The sequence below is a fragment of the Centruroides sculpturatus genome, unplaced genomic scaffold (assembly GCF_000671375.1).
Source record: "Centruroides sculpturatus isolate CEXI.00-Female unplaced genomic scaffold, Cexi_2.0 scaffold211, whole genome shotgun sequence".
NCBI lineage: Eukaryota > Metazoa > Arthropoda > Arachnida > Scorpiones > Buthidae > Centruroides > Centruroides sculpturatus.
In genome coordinates this window covers 529,463-556,496 of record NW_019384472.1, presented here as the reverse complement: position 1 = coordinate 556,496, position 27,034 = coordinate 529,463, and the positions used below count along the sequence as shown (strand labels likewise).

Here is a 27,034-nt window from a genome sequence, read left to right as displayed (position 1 = left end):
TAAGCCCCGGGTGGCGTAACTGGTAGTGCACCGCACGGTGCGCTACCAGTTACGCCACCCGGACCCCGAGCAAGCCTTCGCTTCCAGAGGTATATTAGATTAGATGTAACCTTACTTGCTTAAATACATCACTGACTGGGGACGACTTCATCGCCCATGACCCTCAATGGCACTCAGCCAGCTAACGTAACATCCGGCGAGGTATAAAATTATTTGGATATTATTTTTTTTAAATATTGTGAAAATAAGATAGGTTGATACAGAAACTATTTATCACACATGTACTGTATATGAGCTTCAAAAAAATAAATAAAATAAATTTTATCAAACGATGAAATCAGTTGATTAACTGAATCATGTACAATATTTTATACCCCTAAGGAAAATACTGTAGGTCTACAGTACAATAAATTCTGTTTTCTCCACAGTTCAATTTTGCTGCTAATTGCCATTGTGATAAACCATTTTCACTTTCTCTGATAACTTTAACATAATCTTCTAACCACAGCACTTCACTTTTCTTTTGTTTTTCAGACATTTTTGAACAAACTGAAATGAATTTCCTTTGTAGCTAGACTAATTCATAAACACCTGCACCTATTTCAAGGGTGGAGAAGTGCCTAAGATGAGTTTGAACAAGAGTTTAGACTAATTCACTATATTAGGTGGGGGAAACATTGAGATGGGTTCGAACAATAATTTATACCAGATATATTTGAGGAAGTGGTCACTTATTACAGTTGTTTATGTTGTTTTCGACCAAAAATCGATGTTTGCAGTCACATTACACAGTTGGTCATTTAATACAGGTAACTTATACAAAGACTATGTATAAACTATTTCTTGCCAGAAATTTTTGCCCGTTTTGACAGGTGCCCATAGAATGCAGGTGGTCGCCCAAGCAGTTTTAATGTATACTGTACATACATACATACATACATACATACATACATACATATACAAAATAATATAACATGATTATGAATACATGAAACATATTAACTCTTTAAACGCTAAACTTTTCTTGTTTCTATGCACCTGGAGACGAAATTGCTTTTACCTCTCAGACTATGAGAGAAATATGTATATAAAATAGTCAAACAACCTTCCCTTTTGCTGATTTTGTCTTGAATGGATTAAGGCAACTTTGGCTGGTCTTGTGTTTAAAATCACTTAAAAATAAAATTATTCCAATTTGATTCTTTCTGAATAAAGTTATTTTTTGAGAGATTAAATATTACTGTGATGGATATCTGATACTGATTATAAAAATTTGCCAATCAAGCATTTAAATAAACATAAAACAATATCAAGATAAAATATAGTACTTCATTTTCTCCCCACAGTAAAGCTAGTTATGATAACTTCATAATTAATATTTTACAGAATAACAGTTGAAATATTAAGACGCATAATCTAAATTTATGTATAAACTTTTTCTTATTATCCTTTGTATATAGGGTATTAAAATACATGACAGAATTCATTGTATTTTTATAATAATTTCTAAAAATCAGGAATGCTGTTGATTTGGAATATATATATAAATTATTAATATGTTTAATGGGAGACAGGAAAAACTACTAATAAAATTTTAATTTCAAAGCTAGAGATTTTTCAAATTTAAAATAAATATCAAGAAGGAAAATAGCCATAAATTTAACACTCATTACACTTAAATTTTTCATTTACATTCTAAAAATATTTTTGTTTAGTTTTAATTATACTTACTTATTCCCATCAGAACCAATAAATGCAAGTTTCTTAGGCTTTGTTTTAGTAGGCAAAATTGAGACATTATTATGGACAGATTCTATTGTAATCACTTGTACAGATTTAATGTTTGTCCCTGGCATTGGTATACGAGTACATTTAAGAGAAGACAAAACTGGACTAATTTGTTCCATCAATAGATGAGATCTAGTCTGTTGCTGCATTCTTTGTTGTAACATTTGATGTAACTGCAAATTGATAAAACTGTTATTATATTTTTAAATATTAAAATTATAATATTAAATTTAAAAATGAAATTGAACCTCAAAATCAAAAGAATCTGAAAATAAGAATATTGATTTTTGAATCACTAATTATGCATTTCACGCTTTTTTAAAATGCTATAATATGACAATTATAATAATACAGTAGAACTTGTTTATCCAAAAGCCGATCAACAGAAACGTCAGTTAACCAAAAGTGTTCCAGTCGGACTGTATCGTGCTGAATCTAACCTTTTTGATACTAGATAAATTTCCAAAATATAATTTTTTTGTTTTTATATTTTTCAATATATTTAAAGAAATAATTTTTAACAATACAATAGCCACAATTATTATTTTAAAAAATTTACATTAGGCTTAACATCAATGAAAATTCAATGTGAAGCAACATGCAATGGAGAAAAATTTATACATGGGATAGGTTAATATATTTTTTGTACATAATCAGTTATCCAAAAAATAAGTTATCCGAACAACCCCAGTCCCCAATTGATTCGGATAAATGGTGCTCTATTGTAATAATAAACTAAACCAGGGATATTCTTTAATTTTTAATAATGATAATAAAATTTAGAAAATGAATTATTGTTTAATATGAAATATTTACATATTTTGTAAAGATTATCTGCTTAAGAGCCAATTATACTGTTTGAACACAATAATGAACTCTGGTATCCAGAATTTTTATTTTGAAAATTTCTTTTAAATTCGATTGGCAAATAATCAAGTATATCAATAACACAGTAGAAATCTGTTTATTTGGAATTGCAATCAATGGGAATATCCGAACATTAAAATTATACTAAAAGACATTTTTATGATCCATAATTTAATAAATTAATTTATTTTATGATCCATAATAAATTAGAAACATAATTTTAAAAAATAAAAATTTTTTAAAATTATGTTTCTACTAGTAGCCCAGGCTGCCCCCTAGGGAACATTCTTGCAGCAGCAGTGTCATTCTGTGGTATAAATAATAAATTCATATCAATGGAAAATTTTTTCCCTATCCCATGGGGGAAATTCCCCTCCCCACAGGGGAGGAGAACCATGTCCTTATAGATTATCTCTGATTTTTTTCCTTCCCTTGAAGAATTTATTTCCCTCCCCTCACGGGAAGGGCATTCTAGCAACAGTGGTGTCATTCTGTGATATAAATAATAAATTCCTATTACAAATTAAAATAATTTATTGTTAATTTAAATAATAGCTAGGGGCACCCCTAGTGGGCATTCTAGCAGCAGCGGTGTCATTCTGTAGTATAAATAATAAATTCATATTACAAATAAAAATCATAATATACTGAATTTCTCATGACATACCCTACTAAACTGCAGTCAAAAACACAAAAAAACTGCATTTTTTGTTATTTTAACATTGTTACGCAAAAAACTGAATTTATTGTTAATTTAAATAATACCTAGGGGCACCCCTAGTGGCCATTCTAGGCATACTGTTACAGATATACGGACACACGATCAATGGCTTATATTTTTAGATTAGTTGAAGAACAATTTATACTACGTTCACATGAGCATTTATATGTCAATGTAAATACAACCGCTACAAAGTGGTTACAAACTGCCAATCCATCCCCTTTCCTTAATTCCTAATGAATGTACCAGTTTGTTAGGAATTGAGAATGCTTGATTTTTGCCAAACTTTGGTTTGTTTGATCTATCAACTTTTCACACCTAGTGTTTCAAACCTTTTTAACTAATTATGTCGTAACTTAGTTTGTATAATGTAGTATGAAGAGGAAAATATCTTAGTTTGGTTAGTGTTTGTTTCATTCATTTGTAGTAGTTCACATAACACTGTAATCTGAGCTTTACATTGTAACATGTTACTTACCCCAGTTTTAGTACACCCAATTATGTCTTCCATTGATGCAAATTTCATTACAATGATAAATTCACAATTAATAATATATACCCATATTAAATTTCAGAAAAAATTTGCACTAAATAAAAGCTTTTCTAAGATATATAAATAGTCTGTATTAATTTTTTATTCCAATCATTGTACTATTTTTAAATTAAGCTAACTACATACCAAAAAAACAACAATAAAATTAATCCAGAACAAGTCATAATTAATAAAAATTGAATAAGTATAATAAGCTTGTGGCAATTGACAAATCAGTTCCTTTAAATAAAAACTTATAAATCCACACATTATAACATTATACAATGACATATGTATTTGCAAGCAATTTTATTTACTTTCTCTATTTTATTTATCATTCATTATTGTCAAAATTGTAATTATTTTATGCTGAAAACAATGAAGAAAACACTCAACTAATAAAATGAACTTAATCATAATGTAAATATTAAGATTCTATACAAAATTATTTAAACAAGAAATTCTCATAATACAGCTAAGATAGAAATTACATTGTCTACAGTCACTATAAATTTTTAAGAAATAACTGCATATTAAAACAAAGAAAACTGTCTGCACCTGTTTATACAGTGTCCAACTTTGTTGTGGACGAGAGGGATCTACAGGATTTTTAAATTTTTGCAGAATATCTTCTATGTGTTTACCAAAAGTATCTTGAAACCATTGCTCATGCGGAGTTTCTGGAGTTTGAGAACTAATAGCCTGCAATTGTTCTAGTACAAACATTGTCTAATAAAAAATAGAAAAATTTTATATTAATCAAATATATAATAATTACAAATTTCATTTTATATTTTAAATATTCTAATAAATATAAATATTTAGTTTTTAATTTACATACTTAATACTACTTACGTAGTTATTGAATTATTTTTAATCAAAAGTCAGTTGTGGCAAACAAATGCCAAACTTATCATAAATGTGCTTCTCAACACGTCAATTGATTCCCAAATTAAAAGCATTTATTTAATATAAATAAATGCTTTTAATTTATTACATTACAACATAAAATTTATTACATTAAATTCTACAACTAAATCACTCACCGGTTTCATAAAAACAGTATGTTTCTCTCTAATGATATTATATTTTTCTGATCTAGTTAATGAAGAATTGCCTTGAACTTTCTTGATTTCATCTTCTAATGTCTGAATACGCCTGAAATTATTTTGAAATTAATAAAGTTTTAATTAAGATAATAATCAGAACTGAACTTAACTTTTTGTAATTTGAGTAGTACAAAGATACAACTGATATTAGAAGATAAAAATATAAATAAAGGAAGAAAGTCAAAAACTTTGCAAGAAATTTTTGAGCAGAAAAGAACCTCAAATAAATGATTGATTCTGCTATGTTTTGTGAGGGTTGTAAAAGCATGTTGAAATTGCGACTAATTATGTAACTCCTAAGTCAGAGAGCTTTGAGGATCAAATCGGATCAAGAGGGCGTGTGGGTGACAGAACCCAGATGGGAAGAAAACTTTCTTACTTATTGTAAAACAAATGCAACGCGATGATAAACGGCAGGGGAGAACATCGACAGAGAGAGAGAGCTTTGTCGAGATGCTCGTGAACAAGTGTCGGGTTGAAACAATCGAGAAAAGGAGGGGTTTAATGACTAAAGGGACATCTGTTAAGCCCGAATGCGTTAGGGAGTAAATGGCCATAAGAACATCTGGTGGACCGTTTAGGTTCAAAGATGTTACAGAAAAGGACCATAACAGAGTAAAGTACAAGTGCGGACTTTAAAAGCTCTGTTATCACCTCTCCAACCTTTTCCTGACCCAGATCGATCTCGGGTTTCGCCTAGAGACAAAAGAACGACCAATCGGGGTACGGGAGAGGGTGAACGGGACCAATCAAAAGGATGATATTTGGGGAAAATCCTATAAAACCCCCAAATCTCAAGGACAAACAGCCAATTCTCCTCCAAACAAGTGCTGAGAAGACTCCAGGACCTCTGTCCACTGGCCAGTCACAAATGCTAAGCCTCTCCGCCTGCTAAAAAGTGTGTCTGTGTGAATCAGAATGTATACCATTGCCCATTTACCAGTATTCTACCTCCAAATCTGCGGACTCTTCTCCTATGAAGCCCTGGAGCCACCACCACCAGCATCACACCTCACCTGACGTCCAACATTCTTAGTTTATTGTTCTTCCATTGTTATGCAAGTTGAACTAGTTGTTAAAATAAACGGTTTCGTGTAAGACACTCGTCATCTTTGTCTCCTGTCGCCACCTCCCACATATGATTTGCTCCTAGGTTTTCCTGACGTGCAATTAACTTATTGCCCCTAAAAGTCAGCAACCTTACAGTTTTGTGTTCTGTAGCTGAAAAGGCTGCAGTTTTTTTGTGATAGTCTTTATTTGTAATATTTTTTTAGCAGAATAAATATTTTAAATTATCCATTAATTGTTATAAATCTCACATGTGAAGGAAAAGATGAAGGTGACCCCAATTTCCTCCTTTTCAATAGTGTTAGATGACAGATGCTACTCTATCCATGTCATGTAGATGCATATAATTCTTAATAGACAAGAGAGAAGGACTAAAGAACGACAAATCATGCTTATCGCAAATTACAACTTCCTCCAGAACAAAATCATGATTGATCAAAACGAAGAATAAAATAAAAGGGAATGACAAAAATCAGAGGCTTAGTGAGGGCCTGAGTGAAGGTGAAAGAAGACTAAAAAAGTGAAGATGAAAGGGAGAGGAAGTGAAGGAAAAGGAGAGAGGAAGAGAAAGCAGAAAGAAGAGACAGAAAAGAAGAAAATCAACACGACATGCAGAAAGGAAGTCAACTCCTAGAAGAGATGACAACTCTTTTCCTGGTATGTTGTGAGTGGTGAGGTTTGGATAATCCCGCTAAGTACCCGTTTTACAAATAGAAATAGGCTAACTCTATAAAACAAATTTTGTACTTATTATTAATTTCAGCTAAATTCTAACGTTATGTTTCATCTTTCTGTAATAAATTTTCTTTTTATTCTTAAATTGGTTTAATTGATTTTGCATTCATCCTCCCGAGGCTCATTCCTGGATTTCAGAGTGACTCTTATCTTCGTAACTTGCCTATCTACCTTTTCTTTCTTTTTTCAAAGATGTGTCCGGTAACACACACCTGGTGGCAGAATACTACTTTAAAATCCCAGAACTCAATTTCTGATAATCCCCAAGCCCCCACATTACTTTGAATATCCTTCATCAGAAATATCAATTTAATTAGGGTTGTGCAACAAGACAGTAAACAGGGAAAATAAAATTATGTTGCCAAAGTCCCAGAGTCCACATATTTGTCCCTCACAGGCTGCAAGTTTCTCACAACTGAAGTAAAGTATTGTGCAAATGATCAATAATTTGTCAAATGTTGACAAAGAAATACAAAAGTAATAAAAAAAATTTAGAATCATTCTGCTTTATCTTACTGTATAAGATAAAAATGATTCCACTTGACTTCTTTCTATACTTAAATAGTTTACTGGGTACTGTACATTCAATGACTACTTTTCCTTTATGTAATAAATACACACACATGGTGGATTTTCTCTGCTCTATCATGAACTATTGCTCCAATCAATTATAAAAAAACAGATTAATTGTAAATATGGAAAGTATCATATGTTCAGTTGCCTGAATAAACACAGTTGGCTAATGGGCTTAGATGCAACACTATAGTTAGCCATGATTCAAACTGAATTGTGTGAAAGGACCTAAGGATACAGCTCAACTAATAACTGTTTCTGAAATGCTTGTAAAAATGTTACATAAATCATCTGATCAATTTTAGATTTATAGAGTTACTGAAAAGTATGTGAAAAATTAATAATTAAAGTTTTTAGCTTCATGTTTTCATTTCATTCTATTACTTATATTTTGTAAAGAAATAGTTATACATACAATAGTGTTATAAAGACATTTCTTTGAAATTTAGCCTATTTTAACTTTCAAGACATCCTTCTTACAATATATACAAATAAACATTTACTTTTTCATGTTTACATTAAAAAGAAACAATTTACCTATTAACTTCTGCATGATGTAATGTCAGGGTGCCAACCCATAACTCATCCCAAAGTAGAGTAATTCTTCTCAGTTCGTGAACAAGATTTTTTACTTCAGCAATTGTGTGAGCATCTTGTCTAGCTAAGGTTTCAACAAGAGCAGTAAAACAATTTTGCATGATGGCAGCTTTTTGCTGTTCTTCTTCAGATTCATCATCTGATATCATTGGTGAAGAAGTGCTTGGTAGATCGGGTGACGGGTGCTCAAGATCAGATATTGCTCCTGTTTCATCAAGATCTTCAGAAAAACAGGAACTAAATATTCCTAAAATATCATATTTTTATGGTAAATACATTCATTCACTTGAAATATCACAAGCAAGATATTTCCATTTGTATTATCATTTTTTAAAAAATTTATTAATTACTTAATATAAATTTTTCACAAATTCAATTTATAACTGTTACAATATTCAATTACACAACAATGCTCATAGTTTTAGATATTCCAAACTATAAGTATACAAGTTTGAATTATTATGTCAAGCAATACTTGATTAAAATGTTTCTTTACCACATTTTTCCCAGATTACTAAAATGATCAGCTCTAAACATTACTCTCAAATTATTTTAATTCTTAAGACTAAGAGTTTTAACAACCAAATATTGTCTTTAGTATATTCAAAATAGGATACAACAGCTGTAATAATTTACAAGCATGTTCATAGTTTTGTGTAAGAAAACACAAAGAAACTGTTGCAACAGGACTATGACACCAGGACCGATATAAACAACAGAAGAGAGATCTACTTTCCTGAAAAATATAAATCAAATAATTATCAATACAATTNTTTTAAAATGCTATAATATGACAATTATAATAATACAGTAGAACTTGTTTATCCAAAAGCCGATCAACAGAAACGTCAGTTAACCAAAAGTGTTCCAGTCGGACTGTATCGTGCTGAATCGAACATTTTTGATACTAGATTAACTTCCAAAATATAATTTTTTTGTTTTTATATTTTTCAATATATTTATTTTGTTTGTGAAACATAAAAAAATAATTTTTTACAATACAGTAAACACGATTTATTTTTAAAATAATAATGTATAAATCGACGAAAATTCAACATGGTGTCACAGGCAACAAATAAAAATTTCAACATCAAATAAGTTAAGTGTGATGCAGTATAGCAGAGTGGTTAAACAAAACAAAGCTAAAAGAAATCTATGATTTTTTTTATGTTCATTGTTTGAAAAAATATGAAATATATAATTTTTTTACAATAGCAATTGTCTTCTTTAGATATTCATCCACATCTCCTTGAAACTGTAGATATGGTGTATGGTGGCTACTACATCTTTGAAAGAAGGCTTAGACAACCAAACATCACTGTCAATCACACTTTCAGTTAAAAAATCATCACTTTCATTAAACAACATCTTGACCAGTCCTGACACTATTGCACAGAGTGTGACATCAGTTTGAGATACATTAAAGGCAATAAGTATGAACATAGCCAAAAAAGTAGTTAAGGAGACAACTCCTTTTTTTGGCACCAAAAGACTAAAAAAGAAGCTAAATTTGGCACAAAGTAGCCAAACTATCATCACTGTATGCAGTCCCCTCCCTATATGCAAACTAGAACATACTTGTGTGAGAAGCCAAGGGCATAAAATTTTGTCCTATGTCACTTACTGACACACAATCATTAGATTGGCTCACTTAATTTTTCAGAGGGCTTTAAATAATATGTTAAAGATCTAGATGGTAAGGTCTAGATCATGTCAGGATGTTGACACCAGTTAATCAGTTTTCTTACACGCAAATTAACACGCGTTCTCAGAGTTTCGAGTATGAGGAACCAGACCATATAAATAACAACAACACAAAGCCCGAATAGTATATATACTAAATTGCCAAACGATCGCCTAAATATCGGGCTATTATATGGCTACTTAAATGATTAGAATAAAGCAATTTGTCATAAGAGGTAGGCATTAGGCGCCATCTCGTAAGCAAATTAATAATTAAAATTAAATAAATAAATAAGTAAATTAAATTTAGAACCTTCTGGAATAAAAGAACTGGCCCGGGACGGGGCTTAAACCCGCAACCTCCGCTTGCAGGTTTAAGCCCCGGGTGGCGTAACTGGTAGTGCACCGCACGGTGCGCTACCAGTTACGCCACCCGGACCCCGAGCAAGCCTTCGCTTCCAGAAGTATATATAATAGATTAGATATAACCTTACTTGGTTAAATACATCACTGACTGGGGGCGACTTCATCGCCCACGACCCTCAATGGCACTCAGCCAGCTAACGTAACACCCGGCGAGGTATATATATATANGCAAAAAATTTTTTTGTATGATTTTCATTTCCATTTGTGTGGAATAGTCATCTAAACTATAATTTTTATCAAGTAACTAACACCTTATTCATTGCCAAGGGAGTTTATTAAAAACTAACGTTTTCAATCTACTCCATAGATCATTTTCAGGTTGAAACACATGAATTTGGAATAACAAAGAATAGAACACCAAATTCAAATTTAAAGTTAGATAAATACTGACAACATAGCAACTAATTAAAATAAAAATTAAAGTGTAAAAATACATAAATGTAAAAATAAATAACACAATTATAAAATACAATTATAAGCCACTATCCATTAACCAATAAAAATCATAAAGGTTCCCATAACACGATTGCAGATATGGCACAAATCATGAGCTACTTGTAAGTTTTTTAACAGCATACTTTCATGCTGAGGGTAGGCCCTCCACATCTCTGGCATTTATGCATTTTTAATCTAGCTTGCTCCTGTATATTTCCATTTTTTCGGCAGTTTTTGCTAAAGTTGGGGAGTGTACTTGTCTGACGATTTCCGCATCCTCCCATCTAACTACAGATCCTTGGCCTGAGCCATCTGGGCCAGTACCACTGCATTAGATCTTTTTCTAATATCATATTTATGCTCTCTGACCCTTACTCCTAGATTTCTCATTGTAACTCCTATGTACTCCTTTTTTATTCCTAACTGCTGGTTCTCGTACATAATCCTATAAACTCCTGCTTTATCTTCCTTCTTAATATCCCCTTTATCATTTCTTAGAATCTTGTACAGATTCAGAGCTTGTTTTAAGATCAACGTTGATCCTTTACTGTCTACAATCTCCTTCATGACAATTCTTATATTTTTGTTGAATGTACATTTTGTGTATTTAGTAGGTCATTGTTTAGAGGCCCTTGTAGTGCCTATCTCAAATTTATTAAAGGGAGTTTATTAAAAACGTTAGTTTTTCATTTATTGAAAACTAACATTTAATAAACTCTCTTGGCAACGAAAAAGTTCATTAAAAACTAACATTTTTAATAAACTCCCTTGGCAATAAATAAGGTGTTAGTTATTTGATTAATTATTTTGCTGAGTACGTTTCTGTTCAATATAATCTTTNATTTTTATGCTGATAAATTTTAATATTATAATTAAATATCTTTGAGTTAATTTATAAATTTTAATTATGCTATTATTTAATTTTATTTCATTAACTAATCTCATTTAATGAAATAATCACAACAAAGTAATTATAGCAACCTGTATGACGACAATTAAATATTTTAATATTTTGTTCACCAATGCCTCCTTAAATATTCATTACTGAATTTCCTTCTATCCTTCATTTATTTATAAACAGTTCAATATTTATGCTTAATATTTAGCATCTTTTAGATATTTTGTTGTTTAACTTAAGCTACATCTATTTACAATTAATCCTTTAGTCAATATAATTTTCTTAATGCAACATTTACTATTTTAGTAAAACAATTTTGTTAATAGCCCTGTGTGTTAATAGAAAAAATCATTTTATATTTGAGACTGTCCATAAATTAATTAAAGAATGTAAGATAATGTTTTTCAAACTTTTTCCTTCACAGTCAACCTAAATTTTAAAGAAACTTTCATGACTCATACCTAAAACTTTCTGGAAATATAAATAAAATCTAAACTTCAACATAGTTTTATAGTTCTTGCTTTTATATCTTTGGTTTATTTAAAAGAATGTATATATGTATAACATTCTTTAAGCAGTTACACATATTTACCTAGTCTATTGATAAATATTTATTTAAAGTTTAAAGTAAACATTCTTCAACTTGTCACTATATTTCTTTGCTTTAGATACCTAATCTAATCCCTATGTAGTAGTAGTTGAAAGGGGGTATGCTAAATAGTTTACTTAAAAAATACAAGACTTCCAATAAATCCAAGAAGTCTCTATTAATTACAATTAAGCATTTCTTTTAAAAAGATTTACTTCCCATTATCAACTAACAATTACTGTTCAGACAGATCTGAAAACACAAATCACTATACCTACATAACTGGTTACAGATTGAACACAGCACGACTTCTTGATAAGATGCAATTCAGCTTAAGCCTCGTTATCTGTTTCTTCACCACCATATAGTATCTACTATCCCTGAGATAACCTGCCATGCTAAGATCAGGCTTTACAACACTATAATAGCTTAACAATACAAAATTATTTAATACCTCATCTCCTTTAATTCCAATTCTATACATCTCATTACCATGGTTGGAATTTGCTCTTCCCATCTATCAGCCTGTTTTTCCATAACCATCTCACCGAATCCCAGCCATTCCAGCCAACTTTTAAAGTCCAATCACCAAGAACTCCTTTCCAGTTTCGTAGCCAGAAAGGAGTTCTTGGTGATCGGACTTTAAAAGTTGGCTGGAGTGGCTTATAAATTCTAGGTAGCCTAAGCTCAGGTAATTCCAATATTCTTGCGTAATATTTTAATACTACTTTTATAAAAAAGATTCTCAACAGTACTCATCTGGTTTCCAATAAAATAGCAACATTCAATGCATGAAATCTCAATCCCAACATTTAGTTCAGGAACTCTCTGTGAATTGACTCAAAGATATTGACATTCCCCAATCCCATAACTGAGCATCATAAGACAAAACGGATTTAACTGTTGAGTCAAATAATCTGAGATGTGGGGAACACAAAGTTAGCCCTGAGATATTGAATATTTTACATAGCTTCATCAAGGAACCTTTGGCTTTCCTCTCATTAATCTCAAAGTGGTCTTTCATGGTAAGATCGTATTTAAACCAAATTCTGAAATCCTTGTATTTTTCAACTGTTTCAATTTTTTCTTTATTCAAAACCATTCAAAATGGAAACAGAAGATCTGTAAATTTAAAAGACCAATATCTAAGTTTTTTAAATATTAATCTGCAAGTCCATATCAATTGAAAAACTCATCAGACCATCAATAGCCAATTGTAATTCTACTGGGCTGTCAACCACTATCACCATAACATTGACATACAACAGAACTTTAATATAGGTGTTACTTCCTATCCATAAACCATTAACTTTTTGAATTTCATTCAACCTTGTTACCAAACAGTCAATATATAAGGAAAATAGTAATGGACTCAGTGGACATTCCTGCCAAACTTTTTTGTTATAGTAAAAAAGATTCTGGAGAAGATCCATTAGCAAACATAAATGCTAATGTGTCCGTGTACATCAATCTTAACAAATTTAGAATTTTATAGCTTAACCTCAGATTAGAAAGCCTCCTCCACTATTTCAAATGATTCACTGAATCAAATGCTGCTCTATAATCCACAAAGCAAGTACATACTCTTCTTTGTTTTTTTGTCAGCCTTTATTTTAACAAATTCCATAAGACAAATATATGGTCAACTAGAGTACCCTTTACGGAAACTCACTTGCACCTCTGACAAAATTTGCTCTCTTTGCCCAAAATAACAACCTTTTACAGAGGATCATAGAGAAGATCTTGCTAACTATGTTCAACATTGCTATTCCTTTATAATTAGTTTTATTATATACATCTCCTGATTTAAAAATGGGGAATATTCATGCTATTTTCCAACTACCCAGATATGTTCCAGATTTCAAAATTTCAGTAAAAAAGTTCAGCAATTTCTGCCACAGTTGCCCATCTGCCAACTCCCAACTTTTCATTGGAATGCCATCCAGGCCAGCTGCTTTACATGACCTTGCCTCATTCATAACAGATTCTAATAAGAGATATCCATTCTTCATACGAGATATCCATATCTAAATATATTACAGATATCAACTCCAGGCAAACAAATTCTGAATCTAGATTATCACTAAACAATAAACTTTTAAAATGCCTAAAGTTCTGTTTTAATCTCCTCCAGAATATGGTGTCTATTTCTACCTTCCAGTTTCTATATACACACCTAAAACATTTGGCTTGACTTGCAGTTTAAAAGCAACTGATTAAAACTGGTCAAAAATTCCTGTTTTTTACTTTTACAAAACTCTCTAAAATTTGCTTCAATGACAGATATTCTTTTAATGTCCAATTCTCTCCAAGTCTCCTCCACCTCCTCAGCTTGTTTTTCAACTTAATCTTTAGTTCCAAACACTCATCATCAAACCATTGTCAATTATACCTAAAGAAATACTGGAGTCTTTTTTTTCTGAATCTAAGTTTTTCCACTGTACTTGACACCACATCAGTAAGAGCATTTAAATCACTTATCTTATCATCAAATTGATTGTCCCAGCAAATACCTTGTAATTCATTTACAAACAACTCCTTTCATTCCTTCTTCCATCCTTTAAAAAACTGAACTGATTGCCTACAATATCCCTTTGTTCACACCTTTAGAAGAAATTTCTAAATGCAGCATCATATGATCAGATTCAACGTAATCATCTATACTAAAATTCTCAGCTGCCAGACCATTTACACACAAATAATCAATTACACTTTTGCCCAAATGCAAAATAAAAGTGTATTTTTCCTGTGCATCATCCTTAACTTGTCCATTTACAATCATCAAACCCTTAGTTTGATACAATCCCACTAACTTTATTCCGAACTTGCTAATGCATTTATCTTCCAAGCTCCAGCAGACACTATAGTCCAACAAGGGAAACAAACCATCTCTCCAATCCATTTCTTTCAATAATCCAATTCCACAATTAAAATCGCCCTGTAAGTATATCTCCTCATTTTGAAAAGAATGAAACAGTGACTCAAGTGACTTATAACATTTAACATAAACTTCTATTCTAATATAGACAAAAATAAACTGTTTCTTTTTCCAACAGACTTTGAATAACCAATCCTCAAATAGAGGAAATCTCCATATCTTTCAGCTCTTTGTCTATCATCATCATCATCATCCCACCTCTTTTTAGCCCTTTCTTAAATTTACTGGTAGTGCTAATCTTATAAAAGTCATTTGCACTACTTACATCAGCTGGTAGCTTTGTTAAATCTGGTTCTCCTAACCAGGTATCCATCCAGCATATATGGAACTTTCTCACAATGTTCCAATACTCTATTTCATATTCTCGCTTCCATCCATTCATGTTCCAACTAAGAACTCTTAATGTATCATACTGGCTCATAAAAAAGAATTCCTGGTAACACTATCATCATCATCTTTATCCTTGCCATCCTTACAGAGGTTTCACTTATAATCAATTTATCACCCTTGGACTATGCAATTTTTCCCTCTTTCCTGGCCTGTCTGAAATTATTAATTTTGATCTTTTCTCTTTTCCCTTCATTCCATGGAAAGATCCTCCCTTATGAGCATTGCTCTTCTCCAAACCGAGACCTCAAGTTTGTTACAATTACTCTTCCAGCTTTTTAGTATTTCTCTTTTTGCTTCAAAAGAAATACATAATTAAAACCATCAAATTTTTGTTATTTTTTGTAAGTTTAATGCAATCAAGAATAACATTTGATAAACTTCCCTTATTAACTGGACACTTCCCTTATTAACAAAGACACTGTATCTAATAAATTTTCCTGTTCATTCATCACCACATTAAATAATATTAAATTTCTCTTTCTTAAATTATTTTTGAGTATATTGACTCTTTTAATTAAACCACTAGTGGCCTGCATATTGTTACACTTGATTCTAGATTCATGGTCAGACTCTTAGTAATTCTCTCTGTCAATATATTTATCTTGTTGTTCATTTCCACAAAAGTGTTTTTTACTAATCATAATTCAGTTTCTATTTTCAGTTCTATGCCTTTCTTCATTTCATTCAACATTTCTCTTATCTCTTCTAGACACAATTCCTGATCCATTCTTCCTGCTACCTCTTTGCTTTAACAGCACTTCCGGTGAAGCAGGCTCTCAAACATTTATCTGGTGGTGTTCTTGATAACATAACACTTTTCTTAAAAACTGCTTCTTCTTCCTTAACGTTATCCTGAGCTTCATACTCTTTTGGTTTAACAAACTTATCCATATTAAAAGCCAACTTCCGAGATTTAATTACAGTGATTGTGTCTCTATGACAAAACGTGCCAACAGCCACAGCAACAGCAACAGCTATGTCCCCAATTTCATAGATATTTTTAATTTTCTGCAAATTACATAAATTTTTTCCAGAATTCTAACACTCACATTCACTTTATTATAACAATCTAGGTAAAAGTGGATTGAATAACCCATAAATATGTCAACAAAATTTACTAGATACAAGGCAAACAATAGATCTGAACATGTTCAAATCTGTTTGAAAAGAAATTATGAGATAAGATGATAATAAACCTAAATCTTCCTGAAAAATATGTAACTGTAACAAATGGAGACTCCATAAACTTCATTCAAGTCTTGTACTTCTTAAGTATGATAAATGAATTACTGATTTTGAAGAAACTATTAGTTTCTTCAAAATCAGAAGAAACTAATAGTTTCTGTATGTTTTCTCCTAATACTGGCAATGATGTTTCATTTATATATATCTTATATACTATTATTAATCATCCAAATTGCATAACTAGAACACTTTGTGAAAATAATTTGCAGCAAAATGATCTATGATTAATCTTATCACTGATTTAGTTTGCCTAAGCATATTGAAAATATCTTTGATTTATCCAATGATTATTAAATATTGCATCATTTTTCAATTATATTAATTTTGAAATTTTTCTACATAATTCTCTTCCATAAATTTTTTTTACAAAAAAAAAACATCATTTTAAATATGACAAATGTCTTATGTATGCATAATTATCAGACTAGTTCAATGTTAACTACAAATACATTCCATTTTAGATTCTATTCAATAGAAAGTAAATAAATGAAAAAAATCAGATTTGATTTTGTAATTATTAACAATTTTGCTTTCTTTGTAAATTTTTATGTTTATCTGATAAAATGAAAGAAAATATAATTTGCTATTTTTCATTATTAAAATACCATTCCATGGTCATCCCATTCACTTTCTGAAGATCCATGAATTTGGCTTATGACTTGAAGAATTGAATCTTTCTCTTCTTCCTTCAAATCCTAAAAAGAAATGATAAGAATTATATATGCTTTATACAGTCATACAAAATTAATAAAAATTATTCAATTATTTGATTATGCTGTAAATTAATATAATCAAATGTTTGGTACATAACTGAATATTACTTAATATATATAAATATGTACTGTATAGTACAGTACATGTGTACTGGAGCTCCTCTACTTATGAACAATTTGCTTATGTCTAAAATTTAAATTTTGCACAAATTCTGAAGTTCTCTTGCCAGCTCTAATCTGTGGTCATTTGGTAGTGTTGAAATCAGTCCTTAGTAAGTAGTACATGATAAATTCTTAATAAATAATTAATGTAAATTTATTTCTATTGCATGTCATCATTTTCCATTTTTATATGAATTCTGACATTCCATCACTGTTCATGTGGTGGTATTGAAGTTGGTAATGTTGGAGTAATGACAATTTTTGCTATTGTTTACAGTTTTTATAAACTTTTATGATTAATGCTTAAAAATGCATTTAAAACATAATAGTAAATCTAACAGTGGAAATAAATACAAGTGTAGCTCTGTTACTGTGGAAACTAAACTTTATTATAAATCTAAGTGCATTAGGTGAATAAACTACATTTGAAACACCTGCTACTAATCAGTAGTAGGCAAGAGGGTGTAACTTATTCTATTAAATACATTAAAGAATCAAACACTAACAATATGTAGTTATTCTGTGTACAAATGTATTTTCTAGGTTAGTTTTTGACTTACTACAAAACCTTGGAAACAATCTGTTCATAAGTAAGGAAACACCTATATATACATGTTATATAAAAGTTATATTTCTGCATTTTTCCATTAAAAAAATTATAAATTGGTTTTCCAAACAGATTATTTACATTACAAATGAAATACTATAAATTAATTATAATCAAATTTAATAACAATTTTACTATAGTTCTACACAAATAGTGAAATCATAATTGTACAATTGAAGAATTTATTTACCCATGACAGTGCTGATAAAACTTGCTGTGTTTCTTCATCAGTCAAAGTAATGCAGCCATCACTACAATAATAAAAAAATTTAGTTAATGCAAGGCACCAAGACATTGTAAATCATATAGCCGTCACAATTATGCTCATTACAGATAGCCCTATCTTTCTATGGAGTTGACCAGCCCGAGCGAGAGATAGGGAAATGACATCTGACCTGAAACTATTTAGGTTATTGTATCTTATTTTTGAGGAACAGTATCTAGTAATAATGCAAGCTAAATAAATTTTTTTTATTTGATTATGGTTATATAATTTATATTTAGGTATCAGTTATGGTTTTGGTCCTGGTTTTTTCAATTTTCAAACAGTAGTATTGGTTAAACTGCAGTTCACATCACTGATTTGCTAAAACTTTTATTTATATTCTTTAGGGATCATAGTTTCTCCTAAGTGCAAGAGAAAAATCATCCTTCTGAATGATTATTTTCTCTTGACGAGTCATCTTTGACATATGAACCACATAGCTACCATTCCAATAATCTCATCTACAGGGGTCATGCTGCATAGTGACAAAACTGCCACTTGGCGATATTTTCATTAATGTGGCAATATAAAATATAATACTGGCAATAGCAAATGGTGATAAAAACCCTTACATTTGTTTTGACATTCAGCTTGAAACTGAATCACAAATCACACTTCAGGTAAACCATTGAAATATTAAGCTTCTGTGCAATGGGAGTCCCATGCACCACACACCTAGCAATTTCGTATGTCATGCAGCAAGTTCAGGCAGAAAAGTAAAAAGTGACATTGAAAACCAAAGGTAGTTTTGTGCAATGCTGCCCAGTGTTTCCAGATTAGAGATTTTTTTATCAACCAACAGAAAATTTGGGGACTTTTTACAGTAACTTTTTTTCACTTTAATCTTATTTCAATATAACTTTTTTGACATGACAGAATCTGAAACACTGTTTAAACATTGTGATCAAATGTTGTTATTTGGAATTATTCATTAAAAGATTATTCAAAAATGATTCCTATTGTTAATAAGGAGAGAACCAGATGTTCAGGTCTCTGATTCAAATAAAACTTGGAGAGTGCACAGTCTTAAACACAAACAGCTCCTTGTCCAAATAATAGGACCCACTTCTCAAGTATTTCCCAAAAATGGATCTCTATATAAAAAGCGTTTTGTTCAAATCAGAGATCTGAATGTCTGATCCTCTCCTTGTAAATGACAAATTAACATTTGCTTTCCACAAGCCAAATTGAAAAGGCTACCAGCACCTGCATTAATCAGTAAGCAAAACTAGTGGTGATAAATAATTTGAAGTGATGAAAAAATATACAAAAGCGGCATAAATTTGGCAATATTTTTTAATTTTCCAGTGACCCCTGCATCTATAGTCTCAAATTCATCATAGAAAATGAGACAGACAACTGAATAACTACTTCCATTGTATGACCATTTACAAAAACCTTTCTTGAGAGTGTGTATTTCAGATACAGCATTTTGATATGGATAATAAATCAACCTTGTTTATGATGCCTTTACTCAAGAAACAACTACATAATTACAATGATTAATTTATATTTGATTAAAACAATATCTCACTCAACAAAAAATGAGTCTCCTTCTATAGCAAAGACCTAATACTGTAAAATGCTGTTAAGAAGTTTTTGAAAAACCACTCTTAAAAAAAACCTCTGTATAATCAATTTTATTTCTATATCAAGGAAATATAACATAGCACAGTTTAACATAGTAGAATAGTAAGGTAAACTGACTACAGCAGGTGATGAAGTGACTGGTGTCAATATGACATCAGTAAAATTCATTTGTATATACATATATTTTGTGAATAAAACTGTCCCTTCATGTCATACCAGGATATATGAAGTAAAGGTCATTGCATTGAAAGGTTAAAAAATAAATAGTCCATATGATTTATATAGAATTCCTATATACTGTAGGAATATATATACACTGTAGGGAAATAAATATATGCCATTAGTAGTCAGGTTAGTTTGCATACTCATCCTTTACGAAATGATGAGTTTGCAGACAAACCCAAACATATATAATAAACCTTTCCTGTTTCTGACAAAAAGCTGATGAATTTTGTTCTCCCATCTAATGTCATTCATCTCATAGACAAGAAGAGAGAGGTTGACAAAATACATCCCACAATAAACTAATATATCTGCACTAGGTATGAACCCAGATATCCTACAATCATCTAGCCAACATTAAAACAAAGTGTTTTCTTTTATAACAACATATTTAGGTAACTCTAAGTCAGTGGTTTGCTAACTATTTTGGCTAGCAGCACACTGTAAAATAATAAGTTTTCCTAATGCACTTGTGTACAAAATTAAATGTACATCAATATATTTTAAATTATAAGTAGCTATGTATTTTAATAACTGCTACCTTAAAAGCTCCACAGGATTTTTACATTCATGATAAACCTGTAATTTATCATGGACATAATAAATTGACATACAAAACTGATTTCTTCTCATTTTAAAATATACTTTTGTAATACAGTAGAGCATCGATTATCTGAATCAACTGGGAACTGGGATTGTTCAGAAAATTAATTTTTTGGATTACCAATTATGTACAAAAAATATATTAACTTATCCCATGTTGAAATTCATTCAAATCCTGGCACGTCCTTAAGTACCCTCTCGTGGTCATGCCAGTGCTGCCAGCTAAAACACGTACACCAACAAAAATAATATTGGAGTAGCCCAAGGCATAGCCAAAGATTGCAGTGCCACAGCACTAGCGAAAATTTAAATTTGCCGACTGGAAAGCTTTCAGTTAATTGACATTTCGCTTGATAGATATTCGGATAATTGATGCTCTACTGTATTCATGGCACATTCAACTATCTCCTGGGGCAACCAGTGCTCCCAGGCACACTTTTTGAAAATAACTACTCTAACAAACTCAATTTTTTTCTTTTATAATCTTTATATAGATAGCTTAATATTTATTATCAAAAATAATCAATAAATTCATTATTTTTTACATCAACTACAGGCAAGGCAGAAAGTGACCTACCCATGACATTACAAAACAAAAGACCAAATAACAAGTTATTGTCTAAACCTAAATATTTCTCAAACTTATATAAAATACATCTTCATAAAATTAAATATCAACAATATACATAAAATTATTAAAAACAAAACTGAATATATAAAAGGTTAACATATTACTATTATTAATTATGTATAAATAATTGTTTAGAAAGTATCAACATTTATTTTGTAATCATGAATATTTTAAAAATTTCAATATTAATTTATCCTTATCAAACACAGTAAACTAACAGCTGATAATATTTACAAAAATTAATTTCATATTAAGGAAAGTATTATATTTATCTTAATTCAAACTGAAATATACCTTGTCATGTCTGTAGCTTTACGACCCCATCTGTAACACCAAGAAGCCAAATTAGCCCAAGCTTTGGCTAATATGGGACAGTATCCAACTGCACGTTGCAGCAGTTCACCCAAAACAATTTCTGTATCATTCATTACATTGTCAAATCTTAACTCTAATAAAAACAAAATCAAATAATTATTTTCATATTAGTATTTTAAACACGTTAGATAAATATATTTATCTGTAGAAAATTAAAACTACCTTTATGTAATTCCTTATTTTCATTTGTATCAATTATACTATTTGAGAAGCAATTTCTGTTAAAGGGCATATCAAGCAAATTTTGAAGATTTGCCATATTTTTCTTACTGTCGTGTTCTTGTAATAAATCATTAACCAGTTTTATGTCTAATTGCAAATATTTCACAAATGTTAATAAAGATCTAAACAGAAAAATAAAAGTACCATGTCAGAAATCATTTTATTGCCTAACAGTATCATCAACAAAATATCAAACCTTGAATTTAATTGTCTTAAAGATGTTTCCTTTAAAAATGTATCATCAGACATATTATTTAATGCTTGAGTCACACTATAAACACTATTCAGTAATATATCTGTTGCACCTCTTGTCTCACCCCAACTGTTAAATTATAATAATTTACACTGATATTTAATATTTATCTTCAATGATATTGTTAGTAATTATTAATACATAAACAAACCTATGTAATAGTTTCGCTCCTTCTGCTTGAAGTTTAATTAGTTTTTCTGTAGGTGCAACTTGCATTGTTAATTTGAGGTTTTCCAGTAAATATGCCGTATCTGATAAATATGAAGTTGACAAACTATCTGTTGAAGTTGTACCTATTTTTGTAGTGGTAATATGTTGGTTCTGATTAAGAATTAAAGCAATATTTCTCAGTAAGAGTTTTTGAGCCAATTTATAATTTTGTTGCTTTCTAGCTAAACGAGCAGCAATCAACTGAAGTTCAGTTAAATTCCCTAAATAAAAATAAAGTTCATAATTAATAAAAATCAAAATTAAAACTTTTGAAAATCTTTAAAATATAAATCTACATTAAATACTTTTTTATAAGAATGCATAGAAACATTTAACATTCATAAAATCAATTTATAAAGAGTATTTAAAAGTAATGAAAATCACAAAACACAAAACCAACACTATGAAAAGAAAAAATTTACTAACGTTTTCATCTATAAAAATAGACATCATCAGGAAAAATTTTGTTCTATATCATTTTTACCTGATGATGTCTATTTTTATATAGATAAAAACATTAGTAAATTTTTTCTTTTAATAGTGCAGGTGTTGGTTTTGTGCCCTATGTTTATATAATCCGAGTTTTGGAGAGATACTGATAATAAAAATCAAATTTATCAAGACTTTCACTAACTTTTTAACCTTTTATTTATTATATTTATTTTAAATATAATTGTAGCAAGAAATGCCAGCAATTTAAACTAAATAAATATGATTAATGTTTAAAGAAATAGTTAAAACTGATAATAATCATGTATTATCAACTTATCAGCTACATATTGATGCCAACAATGAAAGGACAGCTTAAATTTGTCTACCTACCTGAAAACAATGATAATTAAATAATAATTAAAATTAACTACAGTAAGTGAAGTCTTATACACATATTTTAACTTAAATGTTTTGGAAAACTTTGTGACTTTTTATTAAAAACACTATGTTGGCTAATAACATTTAATTTTATGTTAGGCCTCTTATAACCATTTTTTACTGAAGACCATGACCATAAAATCAACTTTTTATAAACCTTTAATGAATTTCAAATGCTACACAATGCACTTCAGGCTTTCTACAATAAAAGAAATTTACAATTATTAAAACTGTACACACGGATACATAAGACTTTCTCATGAACAAGAAAGGCTTATATATCCATGTGTATTGTTTTAATAATAGTAGTAAAATATGGTTATAAGAGGTATAACATAAAATTACATTTTATTAGCCAACATAGTATTTTTAATAAAAGACACAAAGTTTTCTAAAAAAAAAAAAAAATAACTCAAATAGTTTTAGAAATTAAATGTTTTGTGATATGGAAATACTGATAACATTAAACAACTAATAATATCTGTGATTATATAAATAATAATAATATACAATACATAGATGCTTATTGTATATTATTATTTGTTTAAAAGTTTCAAAAAAATTAATATGAAGCTATTACATGGAGTATGTATTATGAAATAATTTAAGTAAATAAATGTTGTAAAGAAAACGACAAATACAAATTCTAAATAATTGTTATTTGTAACTTTTGCCAATAAGTGTTACAGATACACAGTAAAAAGCACTTAAATTATAAAAAATATTCTATTTTAACTTTTTAAATAATTTAAATTGTTTAAATATTTTTAATTATTTAAAAACTTTTAAATATTATTCCACAAATACCTTTCTCTTGAATATTATATTATTATGATTCTTGAATATACTAGATTTAGTGAACTGACTGAATTTAGTATATTCAAGAAGCATAGTCAGACATTTAATTTATCATACATAAATATTAGACTAAATGCAATTATGCTTCCATATAAACACACATATATATTAATATCGAAACATTATTGACTTTGATAGAAACAAATAATCATTGAACAAAATTAGTGAGGAGTGTTTTTGTTCAAAAACAAACTACAAAATTACAGCAATGAGATAAAGCCAAGCATAACACAAATTCTGAAATATCATACTGATAAATTTTAACATTGCACTTTCATTATTTAGTCTGTTATACTACTTTTTCCAATATTCTTTTATAACAATCAAATAAAATAATTGAATATTTTGAGTAATTGAAAATTTAGACAAAATTCTGATGGAAAATGCTATATCTGACTTATTCATTACACTTTGAATATATATTTTGTAAAATTCATTGTCATTTTAGAAGAAGAATAATAAACTTTTAATGCTTATAAAACCAAACACTGTCCATGAATCAAAAATCACAAAACTGAAGATGTAACAGAGAATCATAATTACATCAACTTTAATTATACAGTTCTTTTTATATTTTTGCTTGAAACATGATGCATACAATAAATAAATATACTTATAAAACAGCTTTATTTAATAATGCAAAATATCGAAGATGTAAAATTTATGTAAACATGACATCTTGTTATATTTTTGATGAACATTCCATGCAAAAAATACATCATCATCAAAAATTTAAAAAAAAAAAATAATAATAATAAAAAAATCAGTTTTGTGCAGCAGAGCAAAAAATTTTTTTGTATGATTTTCATTTCCATTTGTGTGGAATAGTCATCTAAACTATAATCTTTATCAAGTAACTAACACCTTATTCATTGCCAAGGGAGTTTATTAAAAACTAACGTTTTCAATCTACTCCATAGATCATTTTCAGGTTGAAACACATGAATTTGGAATAACAAAGAATAGAACACCAAATTCAAATTTAAAGTTAGATAAATACTGACAACATAGCAACTAATTAAAATAAAAATTAAAGTGTAAAAATACATAAATGTAAAAATAAATAACACAATTATAAAATACAATTATAAGCCACTATCCATTAACCAATAAAAATCATAAAGGTTCCCATAACACGATTGCAGATATGGCACAAATCATGAGCTACTTGTAAGTTTTTTAACAGCATACTTTCATGCTGAGGGTAGGCCCTCCACATCTCTGGCATTTATGCATTTTTAATCTAGCTTGCTCCTGTATATTTCCATTTTTTCGGCAGTTTTTGCTAAAGTTGGGGAGTGTACTTGTCTGACGATTTCCGCATCCTCCCATCTAACTACAGATCCTTGGCCTGAGCCATCTGGGCCAGTACCACTGCATTAGATCTTTTTCTAATATCATATTTATGCTCTCTGACCCTTACTCCTAGATTTCTCATTGTAACTCCTATGTACTCCTTTTTTATTCCTAACTGCTGGTTCTCGTACATAATCCTATAAACTCCTGCTTTATCTTCCTTCTTAATATCCCCTTTATCATTTCTTAGAATCTTGTACAGATTCAGAGCTTGTTTTAAGATCAACGTTGATCCTTTACTGTCTACAATCTCCTTCATGACAATTCTTATATTTTTGTTGAATGTACATTTTGTGTATTTAGTAGGTCATTGTTTAGAGGCCCTTGTAGTGCCTATCTCAAATTTATTAAAGGGAGTTTATTAAAAACGTTAGTTTTTCATTTATTGAAAACTAACATTTAATAAACTCTCTTGGCAACGAAAAAGTTCATTAAAAACTAACATTTTTAATAAACTCCCTTGGCAATAAATAAGGTGTTAGTTATTTGATTAATTATTTTGCTGAGTACGTTTCTGTTCAATATAATCTTTATTTTTTACAAAACATATTTTTGAATTACTCTAATTTTAAAAATTAATAATTATTATTAAAAAACTAATTTGGCTTATAACATATACTTACCAACTTGAGGTCGAACGTTTTGTTCTTTAGCACAAACATGTAAATTAACAATATTCCATGCTAATATATGACTCAGAAAAGAAGTGCAATAATCTGGTGGATTCATCATTAAATTATCATGTAATATTGCAGGAGAAATCTAAAGCAAACAAAAAAATGGTAGCTTTTTTCATGAAATGTATTTTGTACTCTTATATCAGATTAATTATTATTTGTAAATATAAAATCAAAAATTATAAAATATAGCTACATAATCTATGACAACTGAAAGTTAATCAATAATAAAAACAGTACATAAATAACATTTGCTGGAAAATATAAGACTTTTTTTGTTCACATAATTCAACTATTATAATAAATCCCTGTTAACTCACAAATTTTCAAAAAAAAAAAAAAGTATACAGTAATTTTAATTTTTTTTATAGCTGAATGCAAAATCAAAACAACTTAGTTCTTTTGCTATATCTACCCACAAACTACAGTTCTAAATTTGACAATGCTGCATGTGTTATCAAATCAGCTAAAATACTATACATAACCAAAAGGAATCTAATTTGCTAGGCTCTTCAGAGAGGAAAGCCATCAAGTGTTGTTGGGATTATGATGGATATTTCTAAAGTTCTAAAAGTCTAAAGTTCAGTATAACTTCTATATAGAGCTGAGCTTAATAAATTATTATAATGTATATTCATTTGCTCCTTTTTCATGTTGTTGGAAAAAAAAACCTGCTAACTCAGACAATATTCACCCCATTAGTCAAAGTTAATGGGGATTTAGTGTATTCATTAAATTTTAAAATCCAAATTTAATTATTGGAATTATTTGGATTAAGTAATAAGAAATTTATAGTAAATTTATATTAAATATAAAATTTTCTATA

General features: G+C 29.5%; 1 protein-coding gene across 1 annotated transcript in view; it reads right to left on the bottom strand.

Annotated features, from left to right (window-relative positions):
- The window catches only part of LOC111621206 (serine/threonine-protein kinase SMG1-like), a 178,427-nt gene that overhangs the window by 54,577 nt on the left and 96,816 nt on the right, over window positions 1-27,034 (bottom strand). The window contains 14 exon segments of the mRNA XM_023363285.1: window positions 1,732-1,961; window positions 4,467-4,637; window positions 4,955-5,066; window positions 7,931-8,252; window positions 14,626-14,959; window positions 15,225-15,375; window positions 16,089-16,357; window positions 17,200-17,289; window positions 18,267-18,327; window positions 21,682-21,835; window positions 21,925-22,106; window positions 22,181-22,306; window positions 22,389-22,668; window positions 26,155-26,293. Of these exon segments, the coding sequence (XP_023219053.1) occupies window positions 1,732-1,961; window positions 4,467-4,637; window positions 4,955-5,066; window positions 7,931-8,252; window positions 14,626-14,959; window positions 15,225-15,375; window positions 16,089-16,357; window positions 17,200-17,289; window positions 18,267-18,327; window positions 21,682-21,835; window positions 21,925-22,106; window positions 22,181-22,306; window positions 22,389-22,668; window positions 26,155-26,293 (2,621 nt within the window).